Here is a 22,552-nt window from a genome sequence, read left to right on the forward strand (position 1 = left end):
TTTAGAAACATTTAATATTCAATAAAATGAGCCATTTTTAAAACATGTTTTATCCTTAATATTAGATAACTAAACCCTTGTCCATTTTTAAAAGCCATGCTTATTGCAACTTTTGTTTAGAATGTTCAAAATCTAAAACTCAACCAATTTCAAACTCAACCAAAAAAATTTTCGTATGTTTATATTATACTAAACTTATTTGTAAAAATAATTGTTACATTTATCTATTTTTTCTAACATCGCTGATACAAGGGCAATTCATCGAAAAATTGGATTTAAAATTTATTGTATACTTCAAGTTATTTGTTTATATTATATAATTATATACTTAAAGACAAAATTTCTCAGTATAGCCTGGTAATTGTGTTTATTAATTTAGTATAAGAATGCTTTGTTCAAAGCCTTAAAACTATATATTGGGTTAAATATTTATAAAAATTACTTTTTCATTACAGTATTTTGTGTTTGATTTCCATATGGCTCCAATGATGTTCTTTGATAAGATCATTAGTCTTACGGTAAGTAACTGCCATTTTTTAAATATATGTAGTTAAATTATAATTTTTTTTCGTAACTTAATCATAACTCAAAGAGATTAAACTAAAATTTGAAACAGGAATGGGATAGAATAAATCATTCATTAACTGATAGATAAGAAAAAACGAATTATTTAAACCCGTTTATAATTTCTTTCTAATTAAAATTCTATTTCTAAGGAATAGTTATTGAGTATAAAAATTATTTGCTTATTGATATCTTGCGATTTATCAAACCGGACTCATTTCATGTCTTTAAAAGAAGTGTTTTAAATTTTTAAGTACTAATAACACAAATAACAAATAAAAATATGGACATTTTCCAAATGAAACAAAAATTTAAAATTATGAGAGAGTATTTTCAATTCATCAAAACTGGAAACATCAATCTTTTAAACTTTTCTTATTTCGAAAAAATATAAAAAAAGAAATTTTTCATAAGAACCAAAAATTTAAAATTGTAACAGAATATTTTCAATTAATCAAAACTGGAAGCATAAAACTTTTAAACTTTTCTTATTTTGAAAAAAAAGACATTTTCTAAATGAAGCAAAAATTTAAAATTATGAGAGAGTATTTTCAATTCATCAAAACTGGAAACATCAATCTTATACTTATATTTTAATAGTAATAAGTAATACTTATATTTTTAAAAAGTTTCAATAATGTGTCCTAGATCCCTTTAAACATAGACAATATTCATAGACGCAGAATTTATTTTCAGTAATTTGACGAATTTTATTTTAAAAAAATATAAACTGAAATATAAAAACCATTTTCTTCGTAGTGTTAATAATTATAAAACTACATTAAAGCTTTTAACTTAAACATAATTATCATCTCCGCACATAGCGCGATAAATTTAAATGCAGGCACGACTCTCCCATTATTCAGGCAATATCTTGCTTCTCCACAACATCTAATTAATGCTGCTTTTCAACGTCAGTTTAAAAGCACATTATTTTAACCGATTTTTCCAATTAACAGGTTCTGCACTCGAGAAACATTATACGCTCCGGAAAAGTGATTGGCACATTTAAGTTGGATGTTGGCACTGTCTTTGCACAAAGTGGTGAGTAATTTTTATTTTTATTTTTGTTAAGTAATTCTAAAAGTCGCATAAAATGTACTAAAATAAAATTAGATGCATGTTAGGCATTTTGAAAAATGCTTCCCTTAAATCAGTGAATAGATACTTTCTTAACTAATCGATTCTTAATTTATATTTGAAAATTGAACCAACACGGACGCGTCTAGGAGAGCGAGTCGGTGAGTTTCCAATGCAGAAATGATTTCGGGTAATTTATCATTAAAATGTTGTGATATAGATATAATTAAACATGAAGATGAAATTTTTTTTTACATATTTTTTTTTTATTTTTACTTGTAATAAGCTACTTGGACTAGGGCTAATAAAGACGCCCGGTGGCTGAGTGGTAGCTCTTCGCGCTGTCGTGCCATAGGTCCTGAGTTCGATCGTCGGGCCGGGCAAGCCTTTCATCCCTTCAGTGGGTCGATAAATGAGTACCAAGCATGCTTGGGAACTAAACACTGGGAGTTTCGCGTTTGGCTGACCACCTAACCGGAACATCTGCTCCTGCACCCCAGAGCCCAAGGTCAAGAAAACTGAGATGGGCTCAGTAGGCCTTGGCTCTCAATGGGCTGTTGCACCACTGAGTTTAGTTTAGTAGGGCTAATGAATAATATAATATGTAATAAAGTGCTTCCATTAAAAACAATCAAATTTCTCAATGTTTCCAATGCTGTTTTTAAATATGAAGGGAAAAAAACATTTTTAATCGCTGCTACAAGAACCAGAACATGATATAGATTCTAACATGCGTCGAAGAGTTGGATGAGCTGTCAGCGTGCGCGTCTGCGAAGCCGATGTTAGTGGGTTCGACTCCCGCTCAGCTTCTTTTTCTTTTTTTTTCTGTGTGTCGTCCTTTGATGTGTGAATGAGCCCACCCTATGAACAGGTATCTGTAGAACTGTGACGTGGGTAATATTGCTCGTCCATGTGACTCAGGTTCACAGATACCCACCGGGTACAATGCAAATAAGTACCGGGGGTTAAATGAGCAACGTTTCCAGCACTTTCCGAGACGAAAAACCAGAAGTAAGTGAATAAAAATATATCAAAATGAGAAGTTTTATTGAAATTTCAACAAATGTTATTGACATTTTTGAAGCTATCTGTACTTAATGATTGGATGAAGGACATCATAAATGGTATACTATGAAGAAATAAATATAAAAAAGCCGAAGTTTCAATAATATTAAAAAAAAAATTATTATTTATTATATGTGAAATAATACGATCGAATATTCTATACATTTCGTCCTTTACAGTCATGAAGCATTTACAAAACTTCCAATCCGTTTGCAAAAATACTAGTATATAGATGAGTGGTTTAGTTTTATTGGTTAATGTGATTGCACAACCTTAAAAAGCTGTGTTAATTAGGAGCAAATAACTGTTGAAAAGCGTCTTAGTTTTCTCAGTTGAAGTGAAAAGTTTTGAAAGTTGGTTCCATAACAGTATTTCAATATTTATTAGAAAAATTGCTTTTTTCTTTTTTTGGAAGCGAAAACTGGGGATTATTATAATGATTCCGATCCTCTTTTGAGAATTTCATTTCAATGAAAGTATTTGAATCTGTCACTCTGAATCTGTGTCTGAATCACAACTCTTTCATCAAACTCCAAATATTTCCCGACGACAATTTATCATTATATTTCTTACTCGAAATAAGTCCCCTTCCGTTTAGAAAATGTTTAATAATGTCCTCAAATAAAATTTCGATGACAGTAGGCAGTGATTATCTACCTTGGAGGAAGTAGTAGATATACCAAACTACAAGCTCGATTGAAAGCTGGAACGAATGGTAATTATTCAGGTAGCCATTACTGTTGTTAATGATGGTAATTATGTTTAAATCGTGCCACATCTGTCAAACAGTTTTAAACTGTAGAATTATTAACGATGTGGGATTAACTTTGAGAATATGAAAGATGTTGGACTTCATTTAAAATTTGCGTTGCTTCGTGAATTAAATAAAATTCAACTGATTTTGAAACAGCAATCATAAATATATTCAGAACTATACAAAATGACATTTTGACAGTTAAGTGGCAGTTTCTCTTGCTATGATTCGAATTCTAAGAAATTTAATCAGCATTGTCAGAAATAATTTCACGACCCACTTTCTAGGATCTATATTGTTGGAAAAAGAAAAATCAATGTCTTCTTTTCTTATACTTATTGTATCGTATTTTTCTTTAATTTATTATACAATGTATTGAGCTATAAATTTTTTTTTTTTTGGTTTTTTATTTTTTGCAAAGAATTGGTGATATTGAAATCGGAAGTAAATTACAGGAACTTTTTGACAGTTTTTTAAACAGTCTAAGAGTAATGAACAATTCAGAAAATTACCAGAATCCTTAAAAAACAAAAATTCTGGTAGAAAAGTCTCAAAAAGTATACTTAAGACTTTGATGCTTTATTTTTCTAAAATATATTTTTAAGAATTTCATTTGCTTTGTTCTATGAAAATAATATTAAATATTGAACATTTGATAAATAAATATTTAAAAAATGCTATAAAGATTTGAGAGTCTAATAAATAATTTATTTTCAGTTTCAATTTATTTCAATGTTTTTTTTTCAAAATGCATTACTTTTTCCTTATTTTACAGCTTGAAAAAAGAAAGTTACATCAAAGGAACAGTTTTATATAAGACATGCAATTTAAACGAATTTTCTGATTTTATTTTTTTTATCTGATATTAAATTAAAACTACTAAAAATATTGAAAATTAGATCAAAGTTGCTTATTTAGAAAATGTATTAATTTTATAAGCAATGTTTATTGTTATAATTACGCAGGTATCTAATACTAATTTGGAAAAATCATTACCAAAACGCTTCGGTAAAAATTATCGAGATTTTTGGTGCTTCAATAAAACCTGAAAAATACGGTAAATTTTACCATATTCTGGTAGTTGTGACCATATTTTTTTTCTAAGTGTAAACTCTAATAAATACCATGGAGGAATATTCAAATATATCTGAAAAGAAAATTTTCCTAATATATATGAAATGTCTCTTATAATTAAGTGTTTTTAAGATTAAAATGAAAATATCATTGCATTTAATGATGCAAAATCTGCTTAGGTAAATTTATAAATAAAAAAAGTAGTCTAAAGCTTAATAGAAGTGTTGATAAGGAAGTTTGCAAATGAACTAAACGAAAATAGTGCTTTTTCTAGTAGCATCCGTAACCGGATGCAATTTAGCCAGTGGCTATATATTAACATCCTGATTGAAGTTAAAATTTTCTAAATATATTAATCTCGCTTCTAAGCCTTGAGAAGGAAATAAAAGTCCATTTTCCTGTAAAAAGTTAAATGAGAAAAAAATTTATAGATAGTAATATCAATAGACGATAGGAAAATTTATTACTTCTTAACCACCGATAAACGAAAGTAATTACCTGCCGGGTATCCTGTTTTTGCAAACCACCGATGGTAATATTTTCCATCACCTAGCGTAACAATCCACTACATTTCAATAACTAAATGCCTATTAAAGATTCTTTTTCTTCTTCGTCACATTTTGAAAAATTTCCTGAAATTTGAAAGAAAAAATTTAATTCGATGCTAGGAAAAAAATCAGCCCTTTTCTGAAATATATATATAAAAAATATTAAGTAACGAAAGCGGCCAATCTACGCTGTAGCCAATTATTTTTACTTTTTTTTTCTTATTGAATTAAGTTCTAACGCTTTTCTGACTCCAGTGAAAAAGAGCTGCAAAACTGTTATTCAGTTTCTGACATTGAGAAAAATCAATGAAATGTCTGGAAGAAAGTTCTAATTAAAATCTTGTTAGTCACAGCGAAATTTCGTTGGAAAAATTTATTTAGTTTTAACCGGAATCATTCATATACCGTCTTGTTTGCAGTGTAACATCTGCAGTGTAAGTTTTTAATTTGTAGAAACGAGATATATTTCTCTCTCATTAAAAGGAATTATTCTAAAGTAATACAGAAAATTCTTCGAGTTTATTTCATTCCTAAACTTAATTAGCAAATTGATTGCAATTGATGCTTAGTTAGTCAATGAAGGATTTACAAGATTCATATTTTAAAAAGTGACTCAAAATTTTATTTAGAAGTATGCATATTTCAGTTTATTAATTTTTTTTAATCAAATGTAACATTTTCAAAGTTTTAATAGATAATTGTACATATTTCTTATTAAGCTGTTTTGCTTATTTATTTAATGAAGACAGTATTGAGAAAGTTCTAAATTAGGCTGGTAATTTTCAAAAATTTAATCTTGTTGCAACAAGCAGGACTTAAAAAATAAATGTTAAAAAATTCCTGGGGAAAATTTAAGGGACAGGCATTCATTTTTCTTGTCTGAGTACTTGGTTTATAGTTCAAACACATAGGACTATAAATCTTTTCTGAAAAAATTTTCATTACGTTTTAACACTAGAAAGACGGTTGGTGCCATTTTGGCCTCTCTCGTTTTTTATTGTTCTATAATTCAAAAAATAACCGACTGCAAGCGTTTTTGACTTTTCACAGTTTGATCCGATTCGAATGCCTGTTCTGTCGTTCATGCGTTAGCCTTATACACGGTCAGAAAAAGAATTCGCTTTTGTTTCTCGGAAAAATGGCTAAATAACAATTTATTTAATTGCTATATTACCATATCCAAACAAAACAGTCAAACAACCATAAATAAGACAGTATTCAAACTGTAGATGCGAGAAAAACCAATTATTAACTATTCTCATCTAATACGGTTAAACAACCAGAATTTTATCGCATCAACTAGGTCCACTAAATGAAACCACATAGTACCTTGCAGATGGGTACATATCATAGCCGAAATGACTAATCAGTCAATATCGTGACTGACAGAACGAGTGATCGAATCCCAGTGTTGACACCACAATATGTCCTCTATAACCTTCCATACATGAAGAGTTTCCAGTACTCCCCGATTTGTGACCCTGGACTATTGGAATACGATACTTTCATTCACGCATAGATGGTAGCACCATAAAGCTGCTAAACTATCTCCAATGTTCAGTCAAATTTATTTTTGTTAGTTTTTTTAACCCTACTAGATGTAAACGGTTTCAAAACATTCTTTACCGATAATCATAAGCATTGAGCAAACCAATATATAATTTGTAAAATTAACTTGTTAATTATGATTAGTTACTAATGATTAAAAATATAACTTGTAAAATAATCTAACTAGATATATTAATTAAGCTAACTTGTATTTTGCAAGTTTCAATTAAAAAACATATTTACACAAAAAGCGTAATTTTAAGAAATAGTTCAACACTGTTAGAAATTTCTGGGAAAAAATTGTTAAATAACAATTTATTTAATTATTATTTTACCATACTTCAACAAAAGAGTCAAATAACCGTGAATAAAATGGTATTCAAACTATAAGAAAAATGGTTTAGTACCTACTTTCACCTAATTCGGTTAAACAACCAGAAATCGATTCGCACCAACTAGACCCACACAATAAAACCACTTAGTTCCTTACAACTAGGTACATATTATAGTCCAGAGGGCTAATCTGTCAATCTCAAAAACCGGCAGAACAGGGGTTCGAGTCCCAGCGTTGGCACTACGATGTTTCCTCCATTTCCGTCAACATATAGAGTTTCCTATGTCCTGTACTCCCCAATTTGTAACCCTGGACTATTGTAATGTGATACTCTCATTCAAACATAGATGGCAGCACCATAAAGCTGCTTAACGCAAAAAGCCTAGTATTTTCATGCTAGTTGTAAATGGGTAAAAAGACATGTAGTTTTGTACTCATGGTTTTTTAACCATACTAATTGTTAACGGTTTCAAAACAGTAAAAAAATGTTTTTTACAGTTAACTTCAAATTTGATTGGATAAACACACTTGTTTTACTGTAATTTGAGAGTAGAAATTCTTGCAGAGAATATAAGAAAATGCATAAAACTGTCGTTTTAAATTTGAGAAATCCTTTTATTTTCGTAAGGAATTGTTTAAAAAGATTTAAGTGAGATTAAATTGCTGTATTTTTTATCAATATTTTTTGTTGCAATGAGAAAAACAAGGTTTTTTTCAACCCATTAAGAAATACTGCGAAGAAAAGCTATTAATACAAATCTCTTAATCTATTTAATCTCTTTTTATGTGTTCGGCACAAAAGATTTACTTCTTTAGCTACATTTGACAAACTTTTCATTAAATATAGAATTACCAGGACTTTTTAATTACGGTCTTGCCTAAGCCTTTGTTTAAAGTGTAAATCAATAAAATTGAAATTTTACAAACAAAAAAAGAAGAACACTTATACATAAAATAATTTGATGTATTTTAGTTACTTGAGCGAAAAGATTTTGTGTAGATTGATTATACAGTCATGAAAAGTTTCAATTACTCAGCAGGAACTCCAAATGGTGATGGTTCAAATATTTTTTAAATGGCTTCTACTTAGTCTTTATTCTCTTTGAATAAGTTGCAATTAGTTAAAGCACATTAAGTAGTAAACGTTGACTAAACAAACTTAATATAATTATTCGTAGTTAAAGCTAATAGAAATTGCGAGGAGTTTTGAAGAGTGCCTTAGCTTTAAGTTAACTTTATATATTTGCAAGCATTTTTAAGTAATTAGTTTTTCCTATTAAAAGCTTTAATTTTAAAGTCAAATAATATTCTATCCCTTATTTTATTAGAAAACTTATCTTCTGTGTTAATGATTTACTAAACAATTTGCTTTACATTTTAATGATATTATTTTCTGCGTTCCTTAATTAAATTATTTAACTTGTGTTTTGCAACGTGTTTAGATTTAAAATTTTTCTGTAAAAAACCATTTATGTTGTCTCCATGGTATATTTGAGAGATGGGAGACGATTACAGTAATCGATTAACAGCACAGTAAGTAATTAAAGTGCAGTAAGTAAAGTAATGGATTACAACTGTAATTGATGACATATAATTAGTGCTATGCAATCAATTGCTTGTTATCTTAGATACCAATAAGTGTGTTTTTTTATTTAGCAATGTCATTTATTTTGACTACAAGTAATCACAATTATTTGTAAAAACGATGACATGTAATCACATATTTTGATTACTTGTAAACATAATTACCCTTAATCGTTTCTTGTGATTGGTTGAAATCACAATAGCTCTTAATTACGATTACAGTTGTAATCAAAATTGTGATGAGTTGTAATCAAGATTGCAGTTAATTGATTATAATAATCAATTGTTGTAATCCCGATTACAGCTGTAATCAAAATTATGGTGAGTTGTAATCATGATTACAAGTAATTGACTACTGTAACCGATTATTTTAATCGCGATTACAGCTATAATCAAAGTTGTTATCACAATTACAAGTAATTGATTACTGTAATTAATTGTTGTAATCACGACTACAGACAGCTCTAATCGAAATTATAATATGTTGTAGCTATGATTAGGAGTAATTTATTACTGTAATTGAAAAATGAGATTGATTGCATTTTTGTCCTACTTTGCTGCATGTATATTGTATTATCTTACTTGTTCTAATTAATTTAACTTAACATTGCCAAGTTAAAAATTTTAATTTTTTAGCATTTTCTTAAGAGTAACGTAACTTAAGTAGTTTCAAAATCATTTTAGTTTTTAATCACAGAATTCTAAAACGATACATAAAATTTTTAAGGAATCAAAAATGCAAAAACAAGCCTTTTTATTGCATATCACGAAGTGCCATGCGGTAAAAAAGCATAGCATATCCATAAATTTAAAAATAGTAGATCGAAATATGAAAAGAGAAAAAAAAATTGTGCGTTATCAAAAAATTTTGTGTCAACTGTGTACTATTTTGACCTATTTATAACTCCTGTTAGGACAATTATCTTTTAAATCGGTGTTGGGCATCCCTCTCTTAGAGATGAACATTTTTTTGACATTTTTGCTTTATTTTTTATTCTTTTTTTGTACATTTATTCACCTAAGTTGTTATTATTGAAAACAAATTCTTGATTAATTAAGCAGATAAAAATTATTGACACAGCTCACCAATTTGAGCCAACCAACTGAATATTTCAATTCATCTTTCAATAGACAAAAATTTTCAAAGTTTTGTCCTTTTGTTTTTGTTTTCTTTCATTTAAGAATCGTTTGTCATTTCATACTCCCTGAGTTTAGAAATTTAGTTTTGACAATAATTCAGAATACACGCTACAATAATAACAGAAAGTAGGCTTTGAATTTTGCATTATACAATACAATGCGCTTCGATACCAAAATTCTAAAAGAATAATTTTTAGTTATTTTCAATACTAATTTTTTATCGAGGTTACCCATATACACATATATTATTGGTATAACTTCTTCTTTACAAACACTTCTCAATTTCAGATCATCAGTTTTATCATAAATGGGCTCTATTGACTGACACAGATGACATCACAGCTGGGCCAAAAGGATACTTAAAATGTGACATTTCTGTTGCTGGAAAAGGAGACAACATCAAGGTATTCACATAAAACATTATTTTTATTTACCTCTTGAATACTTAACTGAAATAAGTAGAAGCTTAAATATCTGTAAACTAATACAATCAATCTTTTATAAACATTTCAAAATGGCAATAGAATGTAGTATGAGAAAAAAAATTATACGTTAACTTCTTTTATTTCTCTTTTTTTATCTTCTTTTTTTTCGGTACTTCAGCCTAGAACAGACCAAGACTATCCTAGTCTGCTCCCGCCATCGCTATCTATCCAAGGCCATTGTTTTTTTAATTTCAGACACCTAACACACCGAGAATTTTTTCTACATTGTCCAATCACCTGATGCAACCTCTTTTCCTAGTTCCAGAGGTTTCGTCAAAAGTCAGTTTCTTAGCATTATTGGAGTCTTGTAATCATTGCAAGTGACCAAGTCATCTTAATGATTTGGACTATATTAGATGCTATGATGATGTTATGCTAAAAGATCTATATTAAATCAATGTATGTTATGCTTAAATAATTTGGACTAAGCTAGACTCTTTATTATAAAAATTACTCTTATTTACCTCTTAAAACCCAATTAAAATAAACAGAAACTGTATTATCTGTAAACTTATATAATAAATCTTTTAAAAATGTAAGTTTCATAAACATTTACAAAGGCGATAGGTAGTTACAGAAAAAATTAAAAGCGTTTAACTATTGTATTTGTTCTTCTTCCGTTTCTTCTTTCATTTCTTATTCTTTTTTCTCCTACATCTTCTGAGACACTACAACCTAAAACAGTCCAAATTCGTCCAAACCAGCTTCCATAATTGCTTTCCATCCAAGATCACTGTTCTCCAAATTCTGGCACCTAACTTTTCTACTAGCATTTGATAATTTAATTATTATTGTTTTAATGCATAATTAGAATATATTAATAGTATAAAAATATTTAATAACTATCGTACAACTTTTCTTTAAAGTATCTTTTAGTTCTAGCGTGATTACGCTTCCGATACTTTAAAAGTTTTATTACGTCGTTATATTGGCTTTTAAGCTTAATAAGTCTTGCAGTTTAATCCGAAATACGGGTATCTAAAGGGGTGGAGAGCGTTTTGAAATAAAAGAAAGTGGAGCCTTAAAAGTGGAAGCCTTATGGAAAATAGAGCAGTTTAAGAGAAGCTCATTGCTTGCCATTTAAGTTAACACGTTCCTTACACAAAAGCTGCCCTAAGGAGAGTCAGTAAGTTATTGGTGTAAATGCACTTGTATACTGTAAAAACCGCTTTATCAACAAAACAGCTTTAGAACGTCGAATATACAGAGAAAGTCAATAAAAGAACTAGAATTTTTTACAGTGTGGGAAGTGGTGTCCAGTCATTAGCATTGATGTTTGAAACAAATTTATAAGCTTTTTTTACCATCCTTACGGAAGTCAAGGTTTGAGAGAAAGTCATAATAGGAGAAATAATAGGGGATCATAATAAGGGAGCCATGCAATTTTAGGATATTTTGTCAAAAAGCACCTAGACCCTGTAATAAGTTATAATGATGAATGCTGTAAGAGATTTGGCGCAATACAGCGTGCCTTACGAGGAGGCCTGTTAATCGGTAACTCCTATTACCTCTTTCAAAATCAAATTATTTTGTCCTTTAAAAAAAACTTAAAAAACACAGTTTCTGAAAACTATAATTATTTTCATTACTTTATTTCAAGATTGTCATGGTAATTATTATCTCGTGAAAGATCTTAAATGAAATCTTTTTACCATAATACCTACTAAAATTATTATGGTATTCACTTTTCTTTCTGAAAATAATGATATATGGAACACTAATAGCTCATTCCAGCAAATTTTCATACTACCTAAGAAACTTTTATTGGGTGAAAAAACTCAATTAAATTTTTAAATAAGTTTAGGCCAAGAAATAGCTTGGAGTGATAATTGGATTTAATAAATATTAATAAATTTTCAAATAATCGGAATTTTGAAATGGAGCAGAATGTTTTAAGTTATTAGTGTTTTTTTTAAATCCTTTATAAAAAAAAATTACGCTAAATCTGTAGTGTGTGCCAAAAGATGTTGAATTAAAAATGGAAGAGCGGCAAAAAATATTTCACTTCTTTATGTGTAGTTAAAGTTACTGCCTAAACAAGCTTTTACTAACAATTTGGCTTATTTCCTCAAAAATGGCTGCCTGCTAAAGAAAAATTAAAGGAAAGAAACGATTTTATATTCTTTAAGAAATTTCTCTTTAGCTCACGTTTACAGCTTAATTATTTTTAGTTCAAAATGAAAAAATACCAAAAAAAATCCAAATTAGTAGACTTTTATCATTTACTGGCCTAATAAATAATGTTAAGCTGAAGTTTTATTTTCTATCTCATTTACACTTTTTTCATAAAAATGTTTTTTCAGACATACCTAATTATTCATCTTAAATGTTAGAGCAAAAAATGTTTCATTAAGAAAATTTTATCTTTTTCAGTAAATAATTTAATATTATGATCCAATACAAAAAAAATTAGAAATTAACGTAATAAAAAGTTTATAAAAAGAATTTCAGAAAATGAGAAATTAACTTATATTACCAATCTGATAAAATAATCTTGTAGGTACTTAATGGAAAAGGTTTTCAATAAAAAGAGTCTATGGTAAAATTAATCTTATGTAAAAAGAGTCAGATTTCAATTAATAGTTCATTTAAAGAAAAATTATAACCTCAACTAACCTAACCGAAATATTTTATGCAGTAAAAACTTTTTCTAAGAAAACGAATCATATTCAGCCCAACTTTAAATCAAACTTTTTAAATATACATGTAAAACTATTTTTAATTAGTTTCTACTAAATTTAAAAATATGGAATTTCTTTTTGACATTAAAAATATATTAATAAACATGTGCGCTAATGTTCCTATTACATTTTTCCACTGTCTAATTTTCGAAACTATCAAATTAAGAATTAGTTTTGAAACTAAAACATAAACAGTATTGGTAGTGTTCATATTCTACACTGTAAAAAATTCCGGATCAAATTACGATCAGCAGCATCCATAAAATCCATTTTACAGTTAAATCCATTTTGACATTAAATTATTGTACTGTAATTTTTACAGCAGTATTTATTTAATTAGAAAAATTCATTGATTTATCACTTTTCCCCCCTCCGTTAGCATGGTTTCAGCAAATCTTGTCTTGGTAGTTTGTGTACTGGAGTAGTTAGAAAAAGTGATATTTGCAGTAGCCATAGTAACGGTGAGGGTAAAAGTGTGGAGACTGGAGAAATCACGTAACCTTGAGACGACTATTCTATTTGCAAAGAATGTAATTAAATCTAAAAAAGCATGCACTTTTATTTTGAAATGAGTGATGCATCTTCTTAGGCAGCATTTAAAAACTCCTTCGGACTGCTGTTGTGTCCCATTTTTTACCCATATCGATCTATCAGCGAACCGTCTTAAAATATCGAATAACTTAGAACCAAAAAATAATAGTTATTAAAAAATATTTCTTCGCAGTATAAAGTAATTACTTATTCTATTGCTTATTATTATATAATTTTATTCTTCTTTGATAGTCTAGTTATTTCCATAACGAAAGCAAATCGTATAAAGTTTATTTTACATTATGCTGGAAAATACTTTTATGCAATTATTCATAATCTTTTTATGACCTTTAAATTATTTTCCTTGTCAGTAAAAATATGATACTTCCAGTTATTACTGAGAAGACATATTTAAAACATTTTAAGAATATTTATTTTTTATCGTAAAACTTCAGAAAAATAAGATATTTAAAGATGTTCCATTTTCTGCAATTGTTTCGAAAGATGCGATTGCTCAATATATTGAATAAATCAAAGATAATATCAACGCTCAAGGTTTCTTCCCTATCTATTCTTCTGATTTCAAAAAGAAACTTTTTTTTTCAAAGACTTAGCTTTAATATTTTTTTGCGCGGAGAAAGTATTTATAAATTTTCTTATTTTTATATATTACGATTCAAAACATTTGCATTCAGTTTTTTCTTATTTCAAATCTGCAATATCTAACCAGAATCCGTTTTTGCTTTCACTATTTTGATTATGTTTAACAAAAGGTAACTGAGATCCGCAAAACATCTACCTAATTATTAAAAGCAACATAAAGTTCGTTGAAATTAATACTTGGGTAAATTATTTTGAAAACCAAAACATTTTTTGTACATTTTTATGAATGTATTCTATACACAAGTTTCAATAGACATTTGAAATTGAACTGCATTCCGTAAGCTGAATTAAATTTTTGTGATATGTTTTAAAATTGTGGACTTGTTTTAAGTTTGGTTTCAACTTTTTTTTCTTCGCTACTGAAATATGTTAGTTTTCCGTAAAAAAAAGTTTTATAGAATCTGCTAAACTATCCTACTTATTTTTGTTTGGTATAAGTTCAATTTCAACTAAACTAACATTGAGATCAGGTATTCTCATAAGTGACCCATGATTTGAAAAACCAGTTAAATATAAAAGAAAAGAAACAGAATATACGATTTACCGAGAATCATTTAAGAAACAAAGATTATGAATTAAGACCAGGTTTCACAATTAGTTCGAAAGTTCGTCAACAGTTGATGCAACCGAATAGGAGAAGCTTTTATAAAACAATGTTTTCAAAATAACTACCAATTGCAAAAACAACACGGAGCAACAATAAAAAATTAACATATGCCCGTAATAACATTTTAAGTGGAAATGGTCTGAAATGTGTGGTTATAGTTTTTCCCATCCAACAGTGCCCACTCTTGACAAATTTCGTAAATAATTTTGAAATTTAAAATAAGTTATCTGGTTTACTAAACAAAATGCCAGTAAAAATATTTTTTTAGTTCGTTAGTCGTTTTGGAGTTAGTTAGTTCATTTAAAACGTTTTCGCTATAAGTGTTTCCAATTATGATGCAGCAAGAAGCAGTTGTTTATATTATACTGTCACGTAAAACAGAATTCTTTATTCCTCTTAGCTTTAAACATGACTTAATTACTAAATTAAAATAAAGTCTAGACAAATACATTCTTTCTTAAACAGTCAGGTATGGATTTTTACAAAGAATTCAACTGTATTCTTATACAAAGATATAGTTTGTATTGCGCCATTTATATACAAAATTTTAGAAAAACCCAACTAAACAATATGCATGCATAAAAGTTTGAAATTTCAAAATGTATTTTCCGTTTATGAATTATTTATTTCCCATGTCTGTCAACAACTTTTAAAACCTTCGAAATAAATTGGCAAGTGTAGGGCAACATTTCACAAGAAAAGATCTGAGTTTATTCTTCTGTTTTTAAGGAAAAAGTAAATTTATTGGAATCTATAGACAATTGAACGAGTAGTTGCAGTTGCCAATCAAAAAGGAAACTTTTTGGAAGAAATGTGTAACCAAACGTGAAAATCATAAAATATGCAACAACATCAAAAAGTGTATACATAAAGTAAGGATAATGCACGGGCAAATTCATATTTCTTGTTATTTTAAATCATGCTGGCGAAAATATTTTACAAAAAAAAATTTTTGCCCTTTTTTTCAAGCATTCATTCAAGCAGTTGGAATTTTTATTTATTCTGAAAAGAAACATGCACTTTTTGTACTTGAATTTTCAGGAAAACTATCGAGACTAAATCGAATCTTCATAATACTGAGTTGTTGTTTTTTTTCTTCGAAATCAATAGTGTTCTGTTGTCAATACTATTGTTGAAAATTAGGAAATACTTAGTTTTTCAAACTCAATCTTACAGGATAGAGTCATATATATTAATTGTATATAATTGCGTCGTATCGTATATACACTGTTAGAAATTTTTCAGAAAAAATGGTAAAATAAAAATAAAAATCATTTATTGTTATTTTACCATATGCAAACAAATCAGTCTAACAACCATGAATGAGATGATATTCAAAAACACAAAAAAGTCTAGTAATTCCCATCTCTTACGATAGGTGAGACAACTAGATAAACTAGTTAATTCACATTCAATGGTTCATCTGATAAAACCCAACTCAACTACAACCCAACTCCAATGCCCATTACCGAACGAAAACCTAATTCCATTGTCCAGTTAAATTGTTTTTTATGGTTTTAAGACCATGCTAGTTATAAATAGTTTAAAAAAAGCCGTATAGTTTTGTATTCATGGTTCTTTAACCATACTAGTAGTGAACGATTTCAAAACGGTAAAAGTAAATTAAATGGCCTTTACCGTTAACTTTAAGGTTAATTGGATGGACAGACTGCTGCCGCATATTTAACCGTAATTTCAAAATAAAAATTCTAAGAGTGTGTAATTTTGTCGTATTGTATATATATAATTGTGTTGTAAACATTACGAAACTATTTCAATTGATAATAAAATAAGGAAAGAAACACAGGAGAGGTTTTGTCACCATGATCATTAAAACTATTAACTTCAGCAATTTAAATATCATGTCTTTTTTCGAAAGGAGTAGTGTTTAGTTTTCAATAGTATAGTTGCGAATTAGGAAACACTTAGTTTCTTAAACTTAATTTTGCAGGATGTAGTCATATATTTTAATTCTATATAATTGTGTCGTATATACTATGAGCTATTTTAATTGATTGTAAGTCAAGTAAGGAAATCCAGGAGAGGTTCTGTCTCTATAATCTTCAAAATCTTTATTAATTTATTTGCTAATTGAGGATTTCTTACCAGATATAATATAATTAGGTATACAAATAAATAATTAAATTCATGTGAATGTGATTATTCATGTGATTCATATGATCATTCATAACTGTCTTCATGTGAATGTGGTTAAATAGTATGTTAGTAAAAATTTAAATTAATAATTAATCTCCATCACAGCTTCAAGAAATAGCTTTTAATGGAAAAAAGTAAGTCTGTAAGCTCTAAAAATCTTGGAGTTTGAAAATGTTGATGAATAACATTGTTAAAAATATGATGAAAGGCAGATAAACTGCTATAAAGTTTTTATATTACGAAAATAAAAATAGTTATCTGGACGCACAAGAAATCAATGAAAATACTAAAACAAAATAGAGATTGTTAATTATTACGGCACCAAATATAAATTGTTTTATTATTAGTAGTAATAATTGTAGCAGCAATAGTAGTAGTATGTGGAAATAGATTCCAGTTAATAATTATGATATTGTGGTATTTTTGTAATGACATCTATGGTTAAAAAAACATAATTCAGGCAATAAAACAAAAATATACGGTATTTAAACCATTCATTTGGTACTTTTTTCTTTCTTATGGTAACGGTCTAACGGATGTTCCGGTTTTCAAGCCTGTAGTAATTCATAATTAATTATAGTAATTCATAATTATTTATAGTAATTCACATATTTAGTAAAAATTCAAAACTGAAAATTAAATGTACTCGAATAATTAATTTTTACGCTATTCTCTAAGGTATCATCATAAAAAATCAAACTCATAACCAAAACACTTCTGTAAAAAATTACCATTGTTTTTGGTGTTGTCATAAAGCCAGGTATACGGTAATTTTTACCCTATTCTGATAGTTTTGACCAAACTTTTTCTCTCAATGTAGTGGTAGTAATATTATTGAACGATATTACTTAAATGATTTAGCCAATTGTTATGAAAATATTTTTATTCCTTTTTAAAAAGAAAAATGCCCTTATCAATTACATATACATTTATAAATAACATTAAAATCTGTAGTACTCTGTGACTTGCTTAAGATCTTTTGCTTTTTTAGCCCCCACCAAAAAGCGAAAAGGACGAAGATGACATTGAAGCGTAAGTATTTTATTTTAATTTATATATTTTTTCACTTTGCTAACTTAGTTTTAAGCGCCTTTTAAACCAGCATTTATGTTTAATTTCTTTTGAAAAAGTGTTATATTTTGTAAATTTTTTGAATAATTAGTAATTTAATGCGAGCATCACCAATTTCGTATTGAGTTCGAAAAATCAATACAAAAGGAACTTAAGGTAGTTACAAATTGTAAGACTTTTCAATTTTTACTACTTGCATAAAATTGGTTAAATAGTTAGGTCTTAAATTATTAGTGCATGGTGTTATTTCACCTTTATATCAAAAATCGTAAATTTTAAGTTCTACTTACATTAAAATACACATTCGCAATTTTTACTAAAAATTAAAATACATAAAACCATCATAATTCAAACAACCGAAATCTGCATTAACACATAATACATATAACTGTCTAAATTTTAGAAATGAATGCAATAAATATGGTGGCATAAATATTTGGCCTTCTTTATTATATGCTATGTATTTTAATTTTTCTTATGGTTGTGTTTTAAATCAATGTCAATGTGAAGTTATTCCATCTTTATATTGAAATCGTAAATTTTAAGTACAATTTACACATACATTACATACTCGATTTTTAATGAAAATTCATAAATATAAAACCTTTATAATTCAAATATCCGGAACCCCAGGCTATGTAAGTTTTCGAAATGTATCATATAAGATTTGAGGCATGAATCGAATTAATATTTATTGTAGGGACGAATAAAAGTTTTGAAAAATTAAAATTAATACCATTCACAAAATAAAGGACTAGTTAAAATTTATTGAAACTTTTTATAATAATTTCTACATTAAAACCTTATACTTAAAAAAATATATTTAGTACCAAACTACGTTAACTTTTTGAATAAGTTTTCAACTGTTAAAAAAACTGTTTTAATAAACAATTTTTTTTTAGAAATTTACTGAATGCAATAAATTTTGTAAACATTCATCCTCAATTACTGAAATGAAATGTGTGGTTCCGTGAACAAATTGATGTAACAATCGTAAATCTATAAATGTAAGAAAATAAAAAAAAATACATAGAAATATTGGTTTAGCTAAACTTAAAAGCATTGCAAATAAATGGAATGATTTTTCTCTCACATAATATGAAATGGAAATTCGAAATCGAAGTTAAAGTATTCCCATTCCGCATTTGAAATAAAGATAGTAAAATAAAAAAATAAACATTACCATAATCATAAAAGCTATCCACACGAATTCCATTCTGAATTTATTTCATGAATGTTCAAGAGATGTTGAAATGTGTGAGTGTTGAAAAATAAAGATTTCATGAAAAGGAAAGGTTATTATTTGATTTTAAATTTTATATATATATATATATATATATATATATATATATATATATATATATATATATATATATATATATATATATATATATATATATATATATATATATATATATATATATATATATATATATATATATATATATATATATATATATGTGTGTGTGTTCATGTACAGTGTAGTATTTATATATATTTTTTAGCGATATCGACACATTATAAAGATTAATTTCTATCTTAGAATAATTGTTCTGTATTCAGAAATATCGCATTAAATTATACCAAAAGCTGTGTCCTGAGGAAGACTTTTGGTTTTTTCCCACTAATGGTTTTCTATTTTCTATTATTTTATTATTATTATTTGTGTGTGTGTATATATATATATATATATAGTATATAATCCGATGAATTTTATTTTCAGTCTAAAATCAAGAATAATTTTTCTCTTTTTATTGTAAAATCACAAATAATTGTTGACTTAAATGTTTTCATGTTGTTAAAAATTAATATTCTTTAAAAGATCATGTTTTTGCTTATTATTTTAATGATTTCTCATTAGTCGTAACCAAAAAGGGAATTTACATGCATTCTCCGAGTTAATCTTTGGAAAATTATACGAATAAGTATCCTACATAGTGAAAAAAATTCTGATAAAATTGCCGAGTTGTATGTGCCGTGCCATGGTAATGACATTTCCTACTAAAAAAAAACACATAATTTTGTCATCAAAAACCAAAATGTTCGGCACTTCAACCATTCATTTGGTAACCAGATAAACGGTTTTATGCCAGGCTCTAAGATATCATAATAAAATTACCAAATTATATCATCATATATTATAAAGCCATTCTTTATTGTTAATTTTACCGAAATCTTTACCAAAGCACTACGGTAAAAATTACTAATTTGTTGTCCACATGGAGCCAGAATCGAGGTTCACCATATCGAGGTTTAAATTTTACCATATTCTGGTAATTTTGACCATACTATTTTCTCAGTGAGGAAGTAAAATTTTTGTTCCATCTGAAGAAGGCTCTTACTTTAAATCAACAAACTTAAAAACGCTTTTATTAGTTTGTTCCATTTTTTCCCTTAATTTTTAAAAGAGGCTTAGAAAGAAAGTGGTTACTCCAAAGTATTTTTTTTTTCAAATCAATTCATATTCTTTTTTTATGTTTAAAATCGTATGGTATCTCAAACAAGAGTCATTATAAGCTTTCGTAAGAAAATATTAACACAGCATCTCCATAAATCATATTTACGAACATATTGGTATTGAATTTTTTTTAACAATAATATCAAGATATTATCAGATACATGTAAAAATTTCCATGCGAGGCATTTTCTTAGGAATAATACTTATGTTGACGGTTCTTTATAAAAGTTTTTCAAAAAAAAGGTATGAATAGGCAAATTTTACCAGGCTAAAACCAGATACTGGACGAAATTGAATATAAAATTACCTTAATGCATACTTTTGCAAACTTTTTTTTACATTCTTTAAAAAAAAATAGCTTCGAAACATATTTCAGCAAAAATATTTCCTATGTAGTGTATTATGCTTAAAAGAGAAACATTATCTCTCTCTACAAAATATTTTGAAATCGTTATTTATATTTTTTGTTCGCCACGCCGAATTTTCTTTTTTATAATATAGAGGAGTAGGAAAATAAGTTTCTGCTTTTTATTTATTTTTCTGACTCATGTTACAATAATATTCATCCAATGACATTTGTGTCTATTTAACTGAAATTTGTTCACATTTCAAAAAATTAAATTTATGTTAACTAAAAAATGTTATGATCATCGACAGTATTTACCGCATTTACTACCAAGCCACATCACAGTCAAAATATTGTTTCATTGTTAATTTTATAAGTCAATACCAAAGCACTTCTGCAAAAATTATGAGTTTTGATGTTCCCATAAAACCAGAAGCACTGAACTTATGTTTAGTGCTTCTGGTCGTTATTCTGGTCGCCCCATTCTAGCCCTATTCTGGTCGTTTTGATTGATCTCAGCACAACTTACTTTAGAAAATTATGTTTTCCATCATATTTATAGATAATATCATTAAAAAAATATTGCAAGTTCATTATAGTTATCAATGAAACAAGCAATTGTTTTTTCATTAACGATGTAAGTCACGTAAAAATATAAAAATATATATTTAAAAAATTAGGCATTCGTTTTTCATAACACATATTTTAGTTAATTATAAACACTTAAAGCTTAATTTATTTCATCACTAGTTTTCTTACTGTTTTGTATAAAGCATGCATAAAAATAAAAATAGTTCATTCAGGATATATTACATTTTTCTGGGAGTCTTTTATTTCATCTAAAGCTCGTATGTTTTAATAGTTATAAATGACCACCGAAACAATTTATTCGAGAGCTTTCTCGTATATTAAGTAGATAAGCAAATAAAGTAAATGAGCGACCGTGCATAATTACATTAACCCCGAAGTATGCTAACTACCATTTAAAACAAAAACGTCATTAATTATAACATTATATGGTACTAAATAGCATTCAGTTGATTTTGGTGAATAAACTAAAACATAAGTTCAAACGAACGACGTGATTAAAACTTAAGTAATTTAGAATTTTAAAAAAAATTTTAAAAAAAAAACATTGGAGGAGAAAAAAAATTTTATTGCTCGAGATATTTTTTAGCTGATATTTTCGTATAGCTGATTTCAGATTGGCAGTCAGTTTCTTTCTCCAAACCACAGGGTTTTTTTAAATTTCATTTTTTGTCTACATTTGGGCGTAATGTACAAGTTTAAAAACGAAACATTATAACAGGGAGTCGCGTAAATGTTTGCGACAATCTTCTACGAGAATTAGGTCATTTTATGAGGATTAATATTGCATAGGAATCCAATACGTCACTAGGGGCTCTTCCCTTATTATGAACTGTTTCTTCGGGTACTTCTGAATATGTCGTAATAAAGAAGCGCATCCCAAGTCGCGTATGATGGCATTTCTGGACCTGGGTTCCTTTGCAACATTAATCCTGATGACATACCTTTTCTCCACTAGAAGTTCGCCGCAATATTTACGGCACCAGCTGATATACACCAAAGAGCCATTTCATTATGACCACCCTGCTAATAACATGTAGGACCACCTTCAGGCCCCAAAACTGCTAGCACCCGCCGTGGCATTGATTCCACAAGGTGCTGATAGGTTGTCTGAGGTATCTCGTACCAAGCGCTCACCAACTGGTCCTGCAATTCCCTCACATTGCGAGGGGGTAGCGTGGCAGCACGAATTTGGTTTTCCAAGTAGGACCACAAATGCTCTGTTGGATTAAGGTCAGGTGAATTTGGGGGCCAAGACATGACTTGAAAGTCAC

General features: G+C 28.0%; 1 protein-coding gene across 2 annotated transcripts in view; it reads left to right on the forward strand.

Annotated features, from left to right (window-relative positions):
• The window catches only part of LOC107436426 (otoferlin), a 362,347-nt gene that overhangs the window by 246,735 nt on the left and 93,060 nt on the right, over positions 1 to 22,552 (forward strand). For both annotated transcript variants that reach the window (XM_087157560.1, XM_087157561.1), the window contains exons 10-13: positions 456 to 518; positions 1,524 to 1,608; positions 9,980 to 10,095; positions 17,807 to 17,847. In XM_087157560.1, the coding sequence (XP_087013686.1) occupies positions 456 to 518; positions 1,524 to 1,608; positions 9,980 to 10,095; positions 17,807 to 17,847 (305 nt within the window). The remainder of the gene's footprint in view (positions 1 to 455; positions 519 to 1,523; positions 1,609 to 9,979; positions 10,096 to 17,806; positions 17,848 to 22,552) is intronic.

This window comes from Parasteatoda tepidariorum, chromosome 2 (genome assembly GCF_982258835.1).
Source record: "Parasteatoda tepidariorum strain Cologne lab strain chromosome 2, Ptep-v5.0, whole genome shotgun sequence".
Classification (NCBI taxonomy): Eukaryota; Metazoa; Arthropoda; class Arachnida; order Araneae; family Theridiidae; genus Parasteatoda; species Parasteatoda tepidariorum.